Genomic DNA, 18099 nt, shown 5'->3' on the forward strand with positions numbered 1-18099 from the left:
CGGGTTTAGATGTTCAAAAGGGCGCAATTTTACTAATAGCTCCGGTCGCTGCAAATCTACAGTGGGGAAAAGAGATACATTCTAACTTAAATGAGATTGAATTTAGATTACAATGCTTTTTGATGGAAAGATCCTCCCTTTTCACGTCGCCTCAGATCCGTTACTATGGTAACAAAATATCGTACCCTGTATCTCCAAGCAAATTGGTATCTCGCAAGTGCAAAGATCACTGCACTCAACGTCCCTCTTCTATGAACTTAATACGTTGCTATGACAACAGAATCCCATATCTTTGCCCGCATACCAAATTAGCAGACCTTTTCGATATCAAAGCCCGTGCTGTGTGTCGTATGTCAACAGGGAAAAATGCTCGGTTTGATGCAGCTCGTGCTGAACTGTCTTCGTCACACACGAAAATTAAATGGTCTGAACTGTATACTGCTCGTGTGGATTTCTTTTTCTCCATGCGCGTGTACAAGCGAATTCCCTGTGCTCCTCACTCTCGACGGCATAAGCAATCATAATGGCTCCACCGTTGTAATTACATTTCTCCGATAGCATGGTGTAATCTATATTCACCTGATTTAATTGTATATACAACCCCTATTGTGTGCAATATTATAAAAGAAGTCGATTTTTGTAGGTCAAATCCATACCGCTTCTTCTCGTACATAACGTCGGCGCGCATCTTCATCCCAAGAGGAATCCACATGATGTCAACATCCATTCTTCATTATTGATTTGCTCATGTCATGCATTGTTGAAATATTTTAGTCCATGAAATCAACGATAAACCTGGTGAAATATACATGCAACGACGCCTTGGGTAGGCCTCCGTTACATTCCACCGCGCCTATTTGGAGACCGTGGAGTGAATACAATTTTGAACGATTTGTATGATACGTTGTCGAAATCGTCGATGAACCTGACATTATATCTGGTCAAGCATCAATCAACGAATTATTAACAGTTCACCCATTGCCTCCATCACTAAGAGACGACATCGAAAGTGGTGTTCTGTTTTGTCGGTGACCAAAGAATACAGAGTAGACAGATGAAGATGATGAAGTTGGATATTCACGAAGCAGGTTTGTTTTTTTCAGTTCTAATTTAATCGTGATATATTTTTCACATGAGGGGGCAACAATAATTATAATCTCACCATATATGATTCTAAATATTTAGTTTATAATCATGTACATATTGCAAATCAAATCAACCGTATATTATGTTCATCTCTAGCATATGTATAGGGAGACGATATAACTCCCATCTCCTGGGAGGGATTATTTACTGTTTAAGCAGTATCTCCGTTGGTTTAATACAGTTACAGAATGATGAAATTGTGAGACTACAAATATAATTCATCGTGTTGACTATACTCAGAATGGAAGAAAAGTTCAATTTTGGAATTTCCTGATGTCAATTAATAATTGACATTTATAGATCTGGCACAACAACAACAACATCAAGAATGAATGAATAAAACAATGTCCTTATCCCATTAGCAGATTAGAGTAATCAATATTGCTTATTTTTGTCATCAGTGCTAATGACATTATTCTTTATAACGATTGTATCATTGTCTGATTATATAATATACAGTAGACGTAGGCCTATGTGCATACGACGCTTCGAAATAATGATGACATTTTGTTATTACCTACCCCAGTTGCATGTTATATTATAATAATAATATAATAATAATATGCAACATTTATATAGCGCTTAATACAAATGTTTCTAATGTTTCTTACCCCGGCTTTAGCACGGCTACCATGATCGGGCGCATCGAGCATTCAAGGAATTCCTTCCTACCGGGTACCCATTTACTACACCTGGGTCGAGAGTGGCAAATGTAGATAAACGCCTTGCCAAAGGGCGCTAGTGCTGATGATTTCGTGATGATAATGATGATCCACATCATTTATATTGCGCCATATTTTTGTTAAAAACATTAATGCAGGGGATGCAGGCTCATCCAATATTCAGCTACTTACTACACATCAGCTGAAATAATTTAATAAATGAGATTTGAGTGACGATGAGTTCAATGTTGCCATTACAGACACTAAAATTATTATTTCATTTACTTTCTCTCATGTTTTTTTTTTTTTATTGAAAACAGCTTTTACTGGGGACACACGAAATACAACCGCAGCTTTGGATCAGGGTCAGGTAAGTTTGATTGATTTACCTTGATTTCATTTCATTTCATTAATAACATAAAATAATGATTTCATTCGCCCAACATAAACTGCTCTATCAGCATGACCGATTAGAGATATGGCCTGAATAGCAAAATATATACCCTTTCCCAATTAGTCGAGCACCTATATAGCTGTGGAAGACAGAAAATAATAGTCTTTGCACGGTTTGGTTCGGCCTGGGATCGAACACATGACTACATTTCTTACATTAAAAATAATGTTCTTATATTCTATCTCAATCAGAATTGCATTGTTCAACCTACCTTCAAATAGATTGTATAGACTTGATTCAAAACGCATCGAATCATCCACACAGGTTAATAAATTATTATTCATCTCTTCCCCAACTATTAGGTTCTGTAAATTACTTTATAAGGCGAACTAGCAATTCTTATAGCAAAATCTATGAGAAAAAATAATAATCAATTCCAAACATTTTCATTGATTAAAGGGATGGTCCGGGCTGAAAATATTTATATCTTAATACATAGAGTAGAATTCACTGAGCAAAATGCCGAAAATTTCATCAAAATCGGATAACAAATAATAAAGTTATCGAAGTTTAAATTTTAGCAATATTTTGTGAAAACAGTCGTCATGAATATTCATTAGGTGGTCTGATTATGTCACATCTCTCCTTTCCGTTTTCTTATGTTATTACATGAAATCATTTTTTTGTCTCCCTTATAATGAAATAAGTTGCAGCAATAAATATCTAATGACCTAAATCAGTTGTCAATCCAATTTTTCTAGTTCTTGGAGGTAAAAAAATTGAATAAACCTAAATTCATATAATAAAATACAAAAGAACAAGTGGGGATGTGACATCATCAGCCCACCTAATGAATATTCATGACGACTGTTTTCACAAAATATTGCTAAACTTTAAAGTTAAATAACTTTGTTATTTGTTATCCGATTTTGATGAAATTTTCGGTATTTTGCTCAGTGAATTCTACTCTATTTATTAAGCTATAAATACTTTCAGCCCGGACCATCCCTTCAAAACAAGTATGTTAGACTGCATGAACTTTGTTTCAAAATATAAACTTCGCTCTAAATGAAAATAACCATGGTAATTATACCATTATATATAGGATAAAAAATTAAGGGGGCTAAATAAAGACGGCTCCGGGGATCTTCCATCGTGTACATTGCAATTGAAGATAATTATTTTGAAGCATTGTCTTCAACTCGATTTTGAAAATGGTTAAATACATGAAGAAAATGAAATTGACAACTAAACATGAAACACCTGGCAAACTGAAGTTCTAGATTGTACAAATTTTAAGTTTAAACAGTAATGGATATTGATAACTCTAACCTTACGTCAATCAATTCATAACAGTGAAGTCATAAGACCGTCTCCTGATTTATATTTGGGCGATGAACCTCACATCATATGGTAGTTCAACTTGTCTTTACTTAAAAAACATGCAAATTTCAAATTGCTCATATTTGAATTGTATATAGACTGCATACAGTGTGTAAGGCGCTAAAAACATTTGGAGGTAGAACGAAGTGCATGTAGCAATTACGAAAGTTAAAATAATAACTATGAAAATTATAATCGGATGGGATGAGGCAAATAAGGGAAATGAAAGAAAAAAGATAATATGTATTATACAGACCTAATTTTGTGAAAGAATAGCAATATCAATATTCGCATTGTGTGATTTATTTTCTTGGAAAGGCTTATAAATGAGAACGATTTAAATGTTGCGTAACTATTCCTCTTACCTGCTAATTGTATAAAGAAGGCGATTAAATTATACTACCTATAAAAGGTGTGATATATACCATAAATTGCGTTAAAAGGGTGTGAAGTGTCGTCGTAATGACCATAACTGTTTTACAGGTGCGTCCTTGGAGGGCGTCACTTGGCGAGGTTGGGAGGTGAGGGAGGTTGTTGTAGAGGAGATGGTCGCGGGGGAGGGGGTGACAAAATTTTCAGTCATTCTATTTCATTCTTTACATCATTATTTTGTCACTTTTTCACGAAGGTTGGACTATTCCACATCTCTTCTGTTTGTTATTTATTATGGTACTGTCCTCTTCTATCAAAAGATGATCAATATTTACGATTTTCTTACTTTTTGCTCGCTCGACTCGCACTTTTCTACTTTTGTGAGCAATTACACACTGTATCAAACTTTTAGCTCCATCAAAATTGAATGCAAAATGGGTGCAGACGCACCATAAGCTCCTACAAAATAAAGCAAGTATAATGAAAAGATATTGCACGTATTTGCTTCCTCATTCCTTTTATTTTTATTTATTTTTTCTTTCTTTCTTTTTCTTTCCTTCTTTTCCCCTTCCGTTTTTATCAATATCTATCTTTCATTCATTCCTTCCTTCCTTTCTTGTTTCTTTCTTTCTTTCTTTCTTACATTCTTAATTCTTTCTTTCTTTCTCTTTTTTCTTTCTGTCTTTTCTTTCTTTCTTTTCTTTTCTCTTCTCCTCTTTTCTTTTCTTTTCTTTTCTTTCTTTAATTGTTTGTTTTTCTTTTACTCTTTCTTTCTTTCTTTCTTTCTGACTTAATTACTTATATACTTTTATGCTAACTTGTTTAAGATGAAGTTGAAGCTCAATTTCTCTTTTTTTTTCCAGGACCCAAAGGAAAAGGATCGAACGGGTACCACTGCTTTACACAAGGCAGCAGCGAACGGACATGTTGAGATTATAGAACTTCTTGTCGCTAGAGGGGGTGATATCAATCAAGCAGATATTACTGGATCGACATCGCTCCACGCTGCAGCGAGAAATGGGCATATGAGTGAGTTAATTGTGGCAAAATGTTTGAAAAAATATTGTGTTAACACGTCCGTCGAAGTTGCTTTACAATTTGTATTAGTGGTGTATGAGCCTTAAATCTGCATAAGGGACACAATTTGGCGTATGAGGAATGTTTTCAACATAAAATTTGATTACAAATAGAAACAATGAAATGATAGGATATACTTGTGGTCGTTTGCAGCAGGGGGGGGGTAGTTGCCCCTCTTTGAAAATTTGGAAATAAAGTTTTCACAAAATTTACAAAAAGTGTGTGCATGAAATCTTTCAATTTCAGTGCAAAAGCGCCCCATGACAAGCTTGGTTGCTTTGCTCCCTTGCGGCCATGGATATATGTATTCATGTAATATTCACTTTTTTCATTAATGTATTCATACAATCGAGGCGAAAGGACTGTCCAAGTCCTTAGTCTGGTCTGTTAGCGTCAAAAATGCCCTACTTGTGGACACGGTGGACAAAAGCATGATTTTTTCTCCAGACCTTTGTTTATGTATAAGAATTAAGAATGGGGTATGCTCCAAAAAATCTGGCTGCAGGAACAGTGAAAAAATGGGTGAAAATGTCAGAATTTATGAGTTCAGATTTGTCTGATATATAGACTAGCGCTAGTGCAAAACTCAATAGCAGTGTATTATTTTGCATTGGATTAGTTCTTGAATTCAGACCCTTTTTGAACAGATCTTCTGTTTGTCCTCGCATCTCAATGCACCAAGTATCTGAATGAAGATGCTAACCAAGCCGAAGGGTGACGGTGGAGGGGGTTGAATGTTGGTGTGTATGTACATATTTTGGTCTTGGGGTAAAGGTGTGCAAGACACATTTTTTGCATGTGTTGGAAATTGTGTTGCCATGGTAACAGTGTATTATTGCAAAAATAAGGTAAAAATCTTGCAGTTAGAACCAGTTCCTCTGTTTTTAACCGATTCTCATGAAATTTGGCACACACATCGGTCTTGAGGTAAAGATGTCTAAGACACACTTTTGTGTGTCTTTCAGAAATCTTGTTGCCATGGTAACAACATATTATCTGGTGAAAATTGGGGGAAAAACCTTACAATTCAAACTGTTTCATCAGTTTTCAATCAATTTTCATGAAATTTGGCACACACATTGGTATTGAAGTAAATATGTACAAGGCACTTTTTGTGTGTGTTTCCAAAATTGTGTTGCCATGGGAACAACATATTATATGGCAAAATTTAGGTAAAAACCTTGCAATTTGAACTACTTCATCAGTTTTGAACCAATTCTCGTGAAATTTGGCTCACACATTGGCCTTGGGGTAAAGATGTGCAAGAACCTTTTTTTTTGCATTTGTCAGAGAGTGCATTACCAGGGTAGCCACATATGATAGCCAGAAATGTAGGAAAACTTGTGGATCAAACTTCTTCCCCTGTTTTTAGTCAGTGCTCATAAAAATTGGAAGAAATATTCATCTTAGGGTAAGGATTCATATTAAATTCTAAATGTCTTCTCTGCATTAGAATGTGGGGGTATTAATCACCTTCATTAATATTTCTGGGTTGGGGGAAGGGGCAGGATTAGTCCTTTAAATCTGACATCAAAGAAGGTTAAAGGCAGTGGCCATTAGAAACATAAAAATGATAAACACTCTTAAAAAAACGCATCCCCTTAAGGGCATATAGGCTGGAGGTACACTGGGTGAATATGAAACCTTCTGCTGAAGCAGAGGAGTTCCAACACTGGCAAGCAAAACAAAATGTGTACCCCTTCTACTTTCAACAGCTGATTTTCCAAACCTTAGTTCCACCTCCCCAAGATGTGCACCCCTCCCCATACCACTTTTAGTTCTACTTCCCCATGCTCAAACCAGTCTACACCTTTGTCCCTCAGTCAGGGGTCAATGCATTTTTAAAGCTAGACATTACTCTTTTTTTTGGGGGGTGGGTCTTTAGAAAATGACCTCATTAAAATTACAGTTAAAGGATTATGACTAGGAAATTAACCCCCCCCCCGAAAAAATAGGGGGCTGATAATACTTTTTAGCAGAAAATGCCCCCCCCCCTCCAAAGGTATATAAGAAGAGTCCTTTGCACTTCAGACCATTCATTTGAAGCTTAATGCATTCTGATTTGATAAAAAAAAATTTACAGTACCCAATTAACCATTGTTTATTTATATTCTCCTACTCAGTCTTTTATCCATATTCCGTTCCTACTCTTTCTTTTTAACTTTCACATCACTCTTGATTTTGAGCTTCACCATTCCATCTCCTTCTGTTTCCTGTCTCTCTTTAAGTATATTTTTTCTGACATATTTCAAAGTGTACCTTTAATCAATATCATGCAACTAATTATTATAGAAATATAAATATATACAAAAATATCTGCATTTGTTTTAGAAATTCACTTGCAAATCCATGACTCAGTAACATACCATATCAAAAATATACCTAAGTGCACAATAGATTTTAGCCTCATATTTTCTTTCATTTAATTTTTTTCAGTATATTTCTGTGACAGCCCCTGCTTCATGCTTCAAATAAAACATTGATTAATTGGACACCGGAAACTTTTTTTTTCAAAGCAGAATGTTTGAGGCTTTAAATTAATATGCTGAAGTGTAAAGGATTTCCCTTTTTTTTTTTGGGGGGGGGGGGTTAAGTTCCTAGTCGTTATAATTTCATTTTAATCTTTATGTGGCAAGTTTCTAAAGCCCCCCCCCCAATAAAAAATGTAAGGGGTGATTTTTAAGAGTGTTAAAGTTCCTCATGGTCATGGCCTTTAACCTATATTTTTATGTTGTCAGTTTTTAAGGACCTTCTCCGCCCCCCCCCCCACAAAAAAGCCTATAAATATTATTGAACGTGATTAATTCCCTGCACTATTATATGACATTATAAAGGGGACTCAAACCCAAATAAACACTTGTTTTTAGAGGAAAATGAAAAATCAGACAAGTTTATAGGTCAAAGTTTGAACAATATCGGACAAACCATAACAAAGTTGTGAAAATATTAAACTTATAACAGGTCAAACATTGGTAATCACTATACCCATGAAGACTTCAAATTGACCGCATATGTGATGTCACAGTGATTTAAGAAGGCAAGGACCACTCTTCCATGCACTGCTGGAATAATTAATTAGCTAAAATTTCTTTTTTCAAAAGTTTTACTTCAAATTATATCTTTCTTTCATGAGGACATAAAACATACTACCGGGTTTATACTACGGCCCCAATGGAATAGGGATTTAGGAGAAAACCAAAAATCCTGATAACTACTAGTCTTATGGGAAAGTTGTCCTTGCGGCCCCACCCCTTGTCATAATTTACTTACCCAGTTACCAATTTGAATTCTACATACTTGTAGCCTTAGGGATCTTAATTTTAAAGCAGCCATAACTATATTTTGCTTGTCCGATTTCTTTAAAACTTTCACCATTCTTATTTTTCTCCTTTTCCATGCACACAACATTATGACCAAGGCTTGATTCCCTTTTAATACTGAATATGAATCTTTACCCAAAATGAATATTTGTGTCAACTTTTATGAGCACAGGCTGAAAACTGAGAGGTAGACTGATCCACAATGAGTTTTCCCCATATTTCTGGCTAAATGTGGTTACCAAGGCAATGCACTCTCTGACAAAAGGTTCTTGCACATCTTTACCTCAAGGCCAATGTGTGAGCCATAATTATTTCATGAGAATTGGTTAAAAAAACTGATGAAATAGTTCAAATTGCAAGGTTTTTACCTAAATTTTGCCATATAATATGTTGTTCCCATGGCAACACAATTTTGGAAACACACACAAAAAGTGCCTTGTACATATTTACTTCAATACCAATGTGTGTGCCAAATTTCATGAAAATTGATTGAAAACTGATGAAACAGTTTGAATTGTAAGGTTTTTCCCCCAATTTTCACCAGATAATATGTTGTTACCATGGCAACAAGATTTCTGAAAGACACACAAAAGTGTGTCTTAGACATCTTTACCTCAAGACCGATGTGTGTGCCAAATTTCATGAGAATCGGTTAAAAACAGAGGAACTGGTTCTAACTGCAAGATTTTTACCTTATTTTTGCAATAATACACTGTTACCATGGCAACACAATTTCCAACACATGCAAAAAATGTGTCTTGCACACCTTTACCCCAAGACCAAAATATGTACATACACACCAACATTCAACCCCCTCCACCGTCACCCTTCGGCTTGGTTAGCATCTTCATTCAGATACTTGGTGCATTGAGATGCGAGGACAAACAGAAGATCTGTTCAAAAAGGGTCTGAATTCAAGAACTAATCCAATGCAAAATAATACACTGCTATTGAGTTTTGCACTAGCGCTAGTCTATATATCAGACAAATCTGAACTCATAAATTCTGACATTTTCACCCATTTTTTCACTGTTCCTGCAGCCAGATTTTTTGGAGCATACCCCATTCTTAATTCTTATACATAAACAAAGGTCTGGAGAAAAAATCACGCTTTTGTCCACCGTGTCCACATAATTCCGCTAACTGACCAGACTAGGGTAATATAGGCTTATTAACATGCGAAAATAAAGGGTGCACTACATTGTATTTTCATAATTCGAAATGTTAGGGAGTAACGATTTGTAACAACCTAAAATGATTTTAATCCGATTTCAGAAGCCGTAAAATGGTTGGTTAACAACGGATCTGACATCAGAGCTAAGACTCGGAAAGGAAACACAGCTGAGGATGTAGCAAAGACTCACAGTCAATTTGAAGTATCTTCTTTCTTACGAGAATGCGGTATGTCTAGCCGTCTTGGAATGGCATATTTTATTATCTATTTTTCCTACATTATGATAATCATTCTGATAATAGATGATGATTACAATGCATGAGACAAAATAAAATAGTAACTTCCTGTCAACAATAAAGTTGCCTAGCAATCTCATCATCAATGTTACTGGTGAGAATAATTAGATTAGATGAAACCCTACAGTCATGGCTCAGGGATCGAGCTATGTGGTTTTGTTACCTAGAAACATTGGTCCAAATATTAGTTGATGAGACGTATCACCATTAACTCATTTCAAACCACATAGAATGGGTTGGAAGCTATACCACTCCCATATTTCACTTCTTTCTTGTCGTTGTATGGCTTACGGGTGAAAAAGATTATTTCAATTAAAAGGGGTGTACTGGTGGTAATCTTGATTAAAATGATCATCTCAATGTTTTGTCTGTTTAACCGAATATCCTCACCCCTCCTCTGTTGAGGCGCCAAAATAGCCCAGTCTTTTTAGGGTTGATCCATACCCTTTTTTTTCTTGCGCAAGGGTCTAATCCCATTATATTCATCATTATTTTCACGTTGACACAAAACTTTTATTGGTTGGAAATTGCCAACAATATCCAAGCTTCCACAGTGAGCCTATAGGATTTTCAAAGTGATCACTCACGCGTTTTCTATGCGTCGCCCAATGTGATTACTGGATCAAAGCCATGTGATATAGGTTTGTATAAATCTTAAGTACATGATTAGGTATTACTTAATCCCTTTTACATCAATTTAGACTAGGACCAACAAGTTGCTTTGAACATTTTTAAATCAATAAAAAAGGCTCCACCATCAACCCAACGTCCCGCGTTTGGGCGTGTACAGCTAACGCTAAATACGGAATGAAGGAATTAATCAGGGGTCTCTATTGTGTTTTTAATAACTTATTAATTGTTTGGCGCTTTCCAGCGCAGACCTATTGTATTCTTTGCAATTAATCTTGTAAACAATATCCGATCTTTCGTTCTTTTGAAACTTGGTCTTGATTCATCTTGCAGGAAGAGAAAAATTTGACTGGGAGATCGACAGTGGGAACTTCGGCGGAAGGACATGATGAATTGACACTCTCTCTTCGGCCCAGGTCTGCAGGTCCATGTTCTATAACAGCTTTTACCAAATTTTGTCGAATGTTTTTGTACAGCACTATTGAAGTGATGTTGTAAGACCCATCCCCTAAAAAAGCGGGGAAATAAGGGGCTATGACATTTAATCCAGTGCACGCTAAATTGCAAATATACAAAATAACCCATCTGTGGTGAAACCTTTAATGAATTGCACTTTTGTTCTCATCATGTAATATCTTCTACCAACACTACCGATCTTTTATGATTTATCTTTAAATTGACAATTATTTAAATTCAAATCTTTAAGATTTAAATTTAACCCCCGAGTTCAATTGTTCACTATCCACATGGCCAATTGTGATTCATTTTAAATCACTTTGATTAGAGAGTGCACAGTTTCCCATTTTTCTTGAATGCTACCAAGCAATAATTGATGCAAATAGCAATTAAAACTTTTAGTTAATTGATTGAATGGTTTAATTATTGCTACATTCTTATAAGAAAACAATGCGCAAGCAAAATGGCAGAGTATATAACAATCTGCCACAGATTGAAATAAATTAGATTCAAATTATTATTGAAATCATGATGTTGAAATATCAATTGTTTTTCTGATCATTCTTTGATGTGATGAACAATTATTGTTGTCAACTCGTTATTGATCTCGATTAGTCTCGTTTGGTGAGTGTGTGTGGGTGTGCGATTAATGAGTAATTCCTTCTTGTAAAGCTAGGCCTAATTATCACCTCTTTGTGAAACTCGTCAAGCTGCCTTACACATGAATGGGTTTTACACAATGAGTGTTAATCACTATAAAAGGTTACGCATGGCCCTGCATGGGAAGCGGGGGTGTTGCGTATATTATTTTCCATAGGCAGCTGGCGCCCCCTGGAATTCTGTTAAGTGTGTCACAAAGGAAAAATGTATGGAAAATGACCAACATCTTGTGTTGAAACCTAGATTTTTTAACCTGTCAATTTTTTATTGGGGGGGGGGGGCACCAAAACGACCATCATTTTACAATGAAACTTTTTTATTTGCTTGTCAAATTTACATATGCGCTCCAGGGGGCCCGCCTCTCCCCCCCCCCCCTATTGGCGGAGCAAAACGATAGAAAAAGGGGAAACGAAGAATAAAAAAGGGAAAAGAGGATGAAGACGATGAAGACTTTGAATAAAGAATTTTAAAAAAATCTTTCATGTCTTTTCGCTCGCGCTCGCATTACATGTTAAATAGAGTGAACCGATTTTACGTCTAAATCTCAATTTCTTCCGCTCGCATGGTTTAGTTAATACCTGTCCTGTTCATGATTACAAACTATGCTTATGCTTAGCAACCGATCGGGGAAAAAAAATGGGTGATTTTTTATTTCCCCCCCCCCCCTTATTAGCGAAAGCTGGATCCGCCCCTGAATTTAGGCCTACTTCAACACCCCAGCCCCAAAAAATCGTTCCCAGGGCCCTGAGGTTACACAGCAAAAGAAATTCACACACTTAGCCTGAATGTTATGGCTTTATACAAATTATTATCTTTCATTCATTTGACCATTACACCTGTAACTATCCTTACATAGAAACAGAAAATATTTTGCAAATAATCTTAAAACGTAGCTACAATAAATTCATGTTTTATTGACGTTTGTTTGTCTAAGACTTAGTGTGTAATACTGAAGCAAAGTGATTTTCACTGTTTGGGTCTATTGAAGCTTTATACTTCTTTACTGTACGCTGGCTGCATCATGATGCTTAAACTTGGTGTTAAAACTGACACCAATTGGTGTTATTAGAGGACCACACTCTGAGGTGTTAGAATAACACCCTAGAGATTGAACATAACACCAAAGAGTATAAATTAACAGCCATAGGTGTTGTAATAACACCTATAGGTGTAAAACTAACACCACCAATTTAACACCGGTGTAAAATAACTGGTGTGGTCCTCTATGTACACCGTTTAACACCACAGTTTTTGCTGTGTTTGGATTAGTGATTATCGATATTTTTCCATGTTTTATTTTGTGTATAATTATGATCGTTTGATTTCTTAAGATTTATATTCAATCCTATTGATCGAATGAGGTCGGGTCTTTCGCAAAATGTGTAATATATTTTTGTCTGTTATCAAAAGTGAAATTGTCCTTATCAAACATTACGAATTTTGTAATTTTGCACAAAATCTACATGACTATAATTATCATTAACAATACAAATGAAGACCAAATCGATGGCGTCTATCAGTATTATGCTTGTATTTTCTATAAGCGGTTTCATAAATTTTTTTGTTGGTGAGTTCACCTTAGTCCATGTCATTCCCACTGTTTCTTTTGTTTTTTTTTTCTGATGTGGAGAGTAGCTCACTGTCTGCATTCAGTTTGACTTTAAATGATCATGATGAACGCTCCTGCGTAATATCAAGAACAAAAAGGAACCGGGAATAACATCCTCCAGCCCCCCCCCCCTCAGTGTTATTTAGGGTACGCCTATATGCCCGTCCCCTCCTTTTGAAAGCACCCCCTATCGAAGGTCTGCCAGATTTCTGAACCCCCCTTTCGAGGGCTTTTCCTGCCTTGAAGACCCCTCTAAATCCGGGACACTGCTCAATGTACCCCCTATCTCAGGTGAGCTCTCATTCCAACAAAAGGTCCGTACTTTGCTTCTCAAAATGAAATAATCCTGAATGAGCTTTCAAAACTAGCAGGAATTTCAGGAATTCGATCAATTTTTCTATGTTATTCAAGATATTTTATAACCCCCTTTTTAAATTTCTCAGGAGTCCAAACAGAGAGATAAAAAAAGCCCCCTTTTGAAGAAATCTCCAGGTAAAAAATACAAATACACCCCTTTTTTACAATTCGCGGGCCGAAAAAGTACCCTTTTACCGGACATTTTGGGAACACGCATGCGGTCCTTCCGACCCCGGAGGGGGGGGGGGGGGGGGCCTTCAGTACAAAATGAACAGGAATGATCCGGAGTGCCACGCCCTCTTCGTTTTCCTCATGCGAAGGGGCCCATTCCAAGAGACCTTCATGCGTCAACTTAAGTCAACATCCTATACAGTAACGGACCGTATTCATTAATAAGGACCCCATGGAAGAACATTGGTATCTTATTGATACCGCTGAAATGGGCCATCCTCCATCTGTATGTTATGTTAAATAGATCATGTATATATTTTATCTTTTTATATGGAAATAAATACAAACAAACAAACAATTAATAATATTTCTCCTCGTTGTCAAAGAAGACAGACTTAAGGTAATCTCGTGAAACGGGGTCCATAATGACGCGAAGAAAAGTAATACAAGTAACATTGTGAATTCAAATCATTATTTGGATACATCTTTCGAGTAATAATTATTTTGAAGGCCCTCAAGGGGTGCGCTAGGCCACGATCAACGATAATAAACCAAACTCTGTCCAGCTATCATAAATATCTAAAATTCATATTTGTGAGGGAAATAACGCAGGCTTACAGAGGACTAGAAAGGCATACGTAGTATTTTTTCAAGAATTAGGGGGCATTTCATGATACGAATAATCATTTCTGCTGACAATATATTGTTGTAAGCTATAAAGCCATGCAGTTATGAACCTGATTTGTTCAGAGTAAGTTTGTCAGTAAAAATAACTAAATCTTCATGAAACACTTTTAATCATGATTAATCTTAATCGTGTATGTTGAGTAAATTATTCCCAAGGTTTTCATTAAATGTTTGATTATTATTTGAATAAACCAATTTCTCCATTTATGTTGTCATTCTTTGTCTTCATCTGGTAAAGTTTTTCGTCTGGTAAAAATGTTGGAATACAAAATAAAATATTACTTTGAAAACATAGTAAATACATAGAAGGAGGAGAAACGGGAATGGGGGGGGGGGTACTGTCTCGATTCGTTAACATATTTTCCTAATTTGAATTATTGGGGTATCGGAGTTACTTGGCCCACATATCTCCTGTAATACATTTCTTCATTATTTCTTTCCTTTCTCCTTTTTTCTCAATTTTTCTTCCTCTTTGGGTTGAGAATATTTGAAAAATTATGAGAGCAGGTGCCCCCTCCGTGTGGCGCCGCTACTGTTTATCCATTGTGTCACCTGTCCACTGATGAGAAACTATAGAGAAAGAATTTAAAAAATAATAAAAAAAGATCCGCACTGTTCCTCAATCAAAGAATTTTCTATCACACCATAGAAAGAGCCTGCATGGTCATTTTCTCCGCTTATCTTGCACCAACTGACTGGAGTATCGTAATTCTCATTAAAAGCCTATGAGAAAAGTTTCCTTCAATCTGTCAGCATTTCAGTCTTGTGAAAAATCAAATTAATCTCGATTAGTCGTGTCCTCTGAAGAAGGGAAACGAAAAAAATTAATACCAATTTGCTGGTGATTAGAATCATATTCAGTAGGAATTCTTTTACGGACCAGGTGTCATGTAGTACGTGTCAGATTGAAGGCAAAAGGTGATGGATTAATTGATCTTCCTCTTGTCAATTTTTTTCTCCTTTTTCTTTATAATAAGGCAATTTTATATATAGGTTAAATACTAAAACCTATTTAGAATTGATTAATAAATAGGGTAAGAACTAGATTCCGTGTAAATAAATCAAGGGTAAAGAGACAAAGCCTGTCACTGAAAAAAAGAAGTTACAACCAAAAACGTGCGAGAATTCAAACAGAAAAGTCTCAAGGAAGGAAAAGTTATATTTTCACTTTGCCCTTACCCTTTTTTATAATATGTGTTAAGCAGCTCCTTTTCATTCATTTATTCATACGTTTATTTTGCTTTACTGTAGACATGAAAATTTTCCATTAAAATATACCCAGGCCACTAATAGGCCTTTTGCTTATCATTTTGCGCACTTACTTGTTAAATAAATTGCTTTCTATTTATTAACATCTTGTATTTTATTATGAACAAGAGGAGCGAGCGAGCAAAAAATTTCAAAAGTGTTGTATCATTTAAAAAAAAACATACTTGAATATCGACTATTGCATTTGCCAAATACATATTTTTTTAATGTATATTTGCCGTCGAAACATATTTGTCTACCGGCGAGCGAAGCGAGCCATCACAAAAAAATATTGTTTAAGCCATCCAAAAATATAATCAAGCCTGTCCCTTACAGTCATGCACCTTATCGCACAATCATAACAAATATTTTGACAATAAACATTGTGTTACTGGAAATCGATTGCAGCCGGAAAACATCTTGAATATGGATTTTACGAGCGAGCACAGCGAGTGAGAGATATATATTGATTGCGTGACTTACATCCAATTACGACTTAACACATCTCTATTTAGGCATACTTGGAACATATTTAGACCATGATTAGACAATTTAGACAATTTAGGCCATGAATAAAGTAGGCCTATTACCGAAATAAATTGCACTTGATCGTCAATTTGTTTTAAATTTCTATTTAATGTTTGTTTTTACATTTTATTCTTCTTGGTTTACAACGGTTTTTTTCTTATCCATGCTTCCCTTTGCATTTATATTTATTGATCAGTATACAACTTTCATTAATGATCATAACGTCTATTTAACATAACAGAAGGCTCGAAGAAACTTACAATAAAAACATTTCGGACTTCCAGAGCTATAGCCCTTACCAGAGTGAGATCAGCTGTATGATTTTTAATTGTTTCTGAATGATCTCCCCTAGAGAAATCAACAAACGTCTTTGAATCATCTCAAACCGAGCACTATATAGCAATCTAATAAACTTTCAATGTTTTATATAGTTGCTCTAATAATCAAATATCAGTTTGGCTTCATCCCAATTCGTGTTTAAATCAATATCACACCCAGTCTCTTCGCAACTAATTCAAATTTTCCTTCATCATACGTTTGCATTTTCCAAACACGTGTTTTTTTTATTCATGACAAATTGTTATTTCTTATATATACTTAAAGAAGTTATATAGAGAATATACTATATCTTACAAATGGATTGCACTACTTTGAACAGAGTGTTCATATGAGTTTTGAACCATTTATTTTATTCTCCCCCTACCAACACATTTTCAACTCACTTTGAATGTTATAAGAAAAAGTTCGTACTAAATGAAATTTTGGTCAAAATCGTATGCGTAATGATTAAGATCCTAATGATATTAATGTCTTTGAAATCCTGTTTAAATAAGAAGTGTGATAAACGTGACAATATTTGGGTTCATCTTCCTGAGTTAAAACAAAATACAAGGTGGATAACCTTTATTTTAGACAGGAAAAATGTGGTCTAGACCAAGGAAACAATTTGCGGCTCTATGACTGTCTTATTGATTTTTAAGAATGAGTGGCTAATTATAGCTGATAAAACCGCGCGTCTTTTCCCCAAATCCTTCCTTCCTACGCCAATCGTCTGCTTGTAGACCTCTATGTTTCTCCACGTCCGGGGTGATATAGTTTGTATTTATTTAAATGTGATTAAACTTTGTTGTCATGGATTTAACTGCTTCAAAATAACGCCACATACAATTATTGTAAATGGGCTAATGCTTTTACAAAGTCATAAACCTACATGATTTCAACTTGTACTATTTTCTTATAAAATAGATTTAGATGAAATTCCTTTCACCTTTCCAACTCAAAGGTAAGAAGTTGGTTTGGTCACTATTTCCTAGTAAGTCCATGCTTTTGAAAACGTATGACAGGTTCAGTACTCAATTGAAAGCACTAATTACCTTTTTTGTGATGAGGGAGTGTCACTGACGACAAACTAATTTTTTTGAAATGTATAAATATCAATAATTTTACAGTGAACATAAATCACTGAATAAAAATAAAAAACGAAGAAAAAAAAAAACGGTTTTGCACGCCGACGTAAGTTTTGGATGGTGTTATTCAATGAACCTCGTGTATCATTATTAGACGTCTCTATTCGTCTCTATTAAAACCCCGTGACATCCAGACGCCCCCATTCCCCACACACCTCAATTCGTCTCGTCAGTTTAACTCTAAACAAACATTTCAATTGAGTGTTTTCGAGACAGATATCATCCTACGCTTGCCATTATAAGGGGAAAGAAGAAAAAAAAATGTAAAATTGAATTTTATGAAAACAGGAATGCGAGCGAGTAGTTGTTGACAGAGGAAACTGACATCCCAACTTTTTTTTTTTTGGGGGGGGTATTCGAAGATCGATTCCCAGTACACCATGAACACCTCACAGACACCTCACAAACCCCAATTCACAGAAAATTTCTGTCATGAACACATATAAATTATACATGGCCTGAA

At 35.6% G+C, this 18099-nt stretch overlaps 1 protein-coding gene across 1 annotated transcript; it reads left to right on the forward strand.

Moving 5' to 3' along the window:
• The first annotated feature begins 322 nt into the window (after positions 1-322).
• Positions 323-11452, forward strand: LOC121412398 (serine/threonine-protein phosphatase 6 regulatory ankyrin repeat subunit C-like). Its single transcript, XM_041605212.1, has 5 exons — positions 323-1088; positions 2129-2178; positions 4821-4986; positions 9630-9755; positions 10788-11452. Exons 1-5 carry the CDS (start codon positions 1055-1057, stop codon positions 10841-10843), a joined length of 432 nt encoding a protein of 143 aa, XP_041461146.1. The 5' UTR covers positions 323-1054; the 3' UTR covers positions 10844-11452.
• Positions 11453-18099: the final 6647 nt, after the last annotated feature.

This window comes from Lytechinus variegatus, chromosome 1 (assembly GCF_018143015.1).
Source record: "Lytechinus variegatus isolate NC3 chromosome 1, Lvar_3.0, whole genome shotgun sequence".
NCBI lineage: Eukaryota > Metazoa > Echinodermata > Echinoidea > Temnopleuroida > Toxopneustidae > Lytechinus > Lytechinus variegatus.

What these genes read in the sequence shown, in the direction of transcription:
- LOC121412398 (XM_041605212.1), top strand. Translation starts at nt 1,055, where the DNA reads ATGAAGATGATGAAGTTGGATATTCACGAAGCAG. An exon ending in GTTGGATATTCACGAAGCAG is followed by an intron (nt 1,089 to 2,128) that starts GTTTGTTTTTTT and finishes TATTGAAAACAG; the next exon opens with CTTTTACTGGGGACACACGA. An exon ending in TTCTTTCTTACGAGAATGCG is followed by an intron (nt 9,756 to 10,787) that starts GTATGTCTAGCC and finishes TTCATCTTGCAG; the next exon opens with GAAGAGAAAAATTTGACTGG.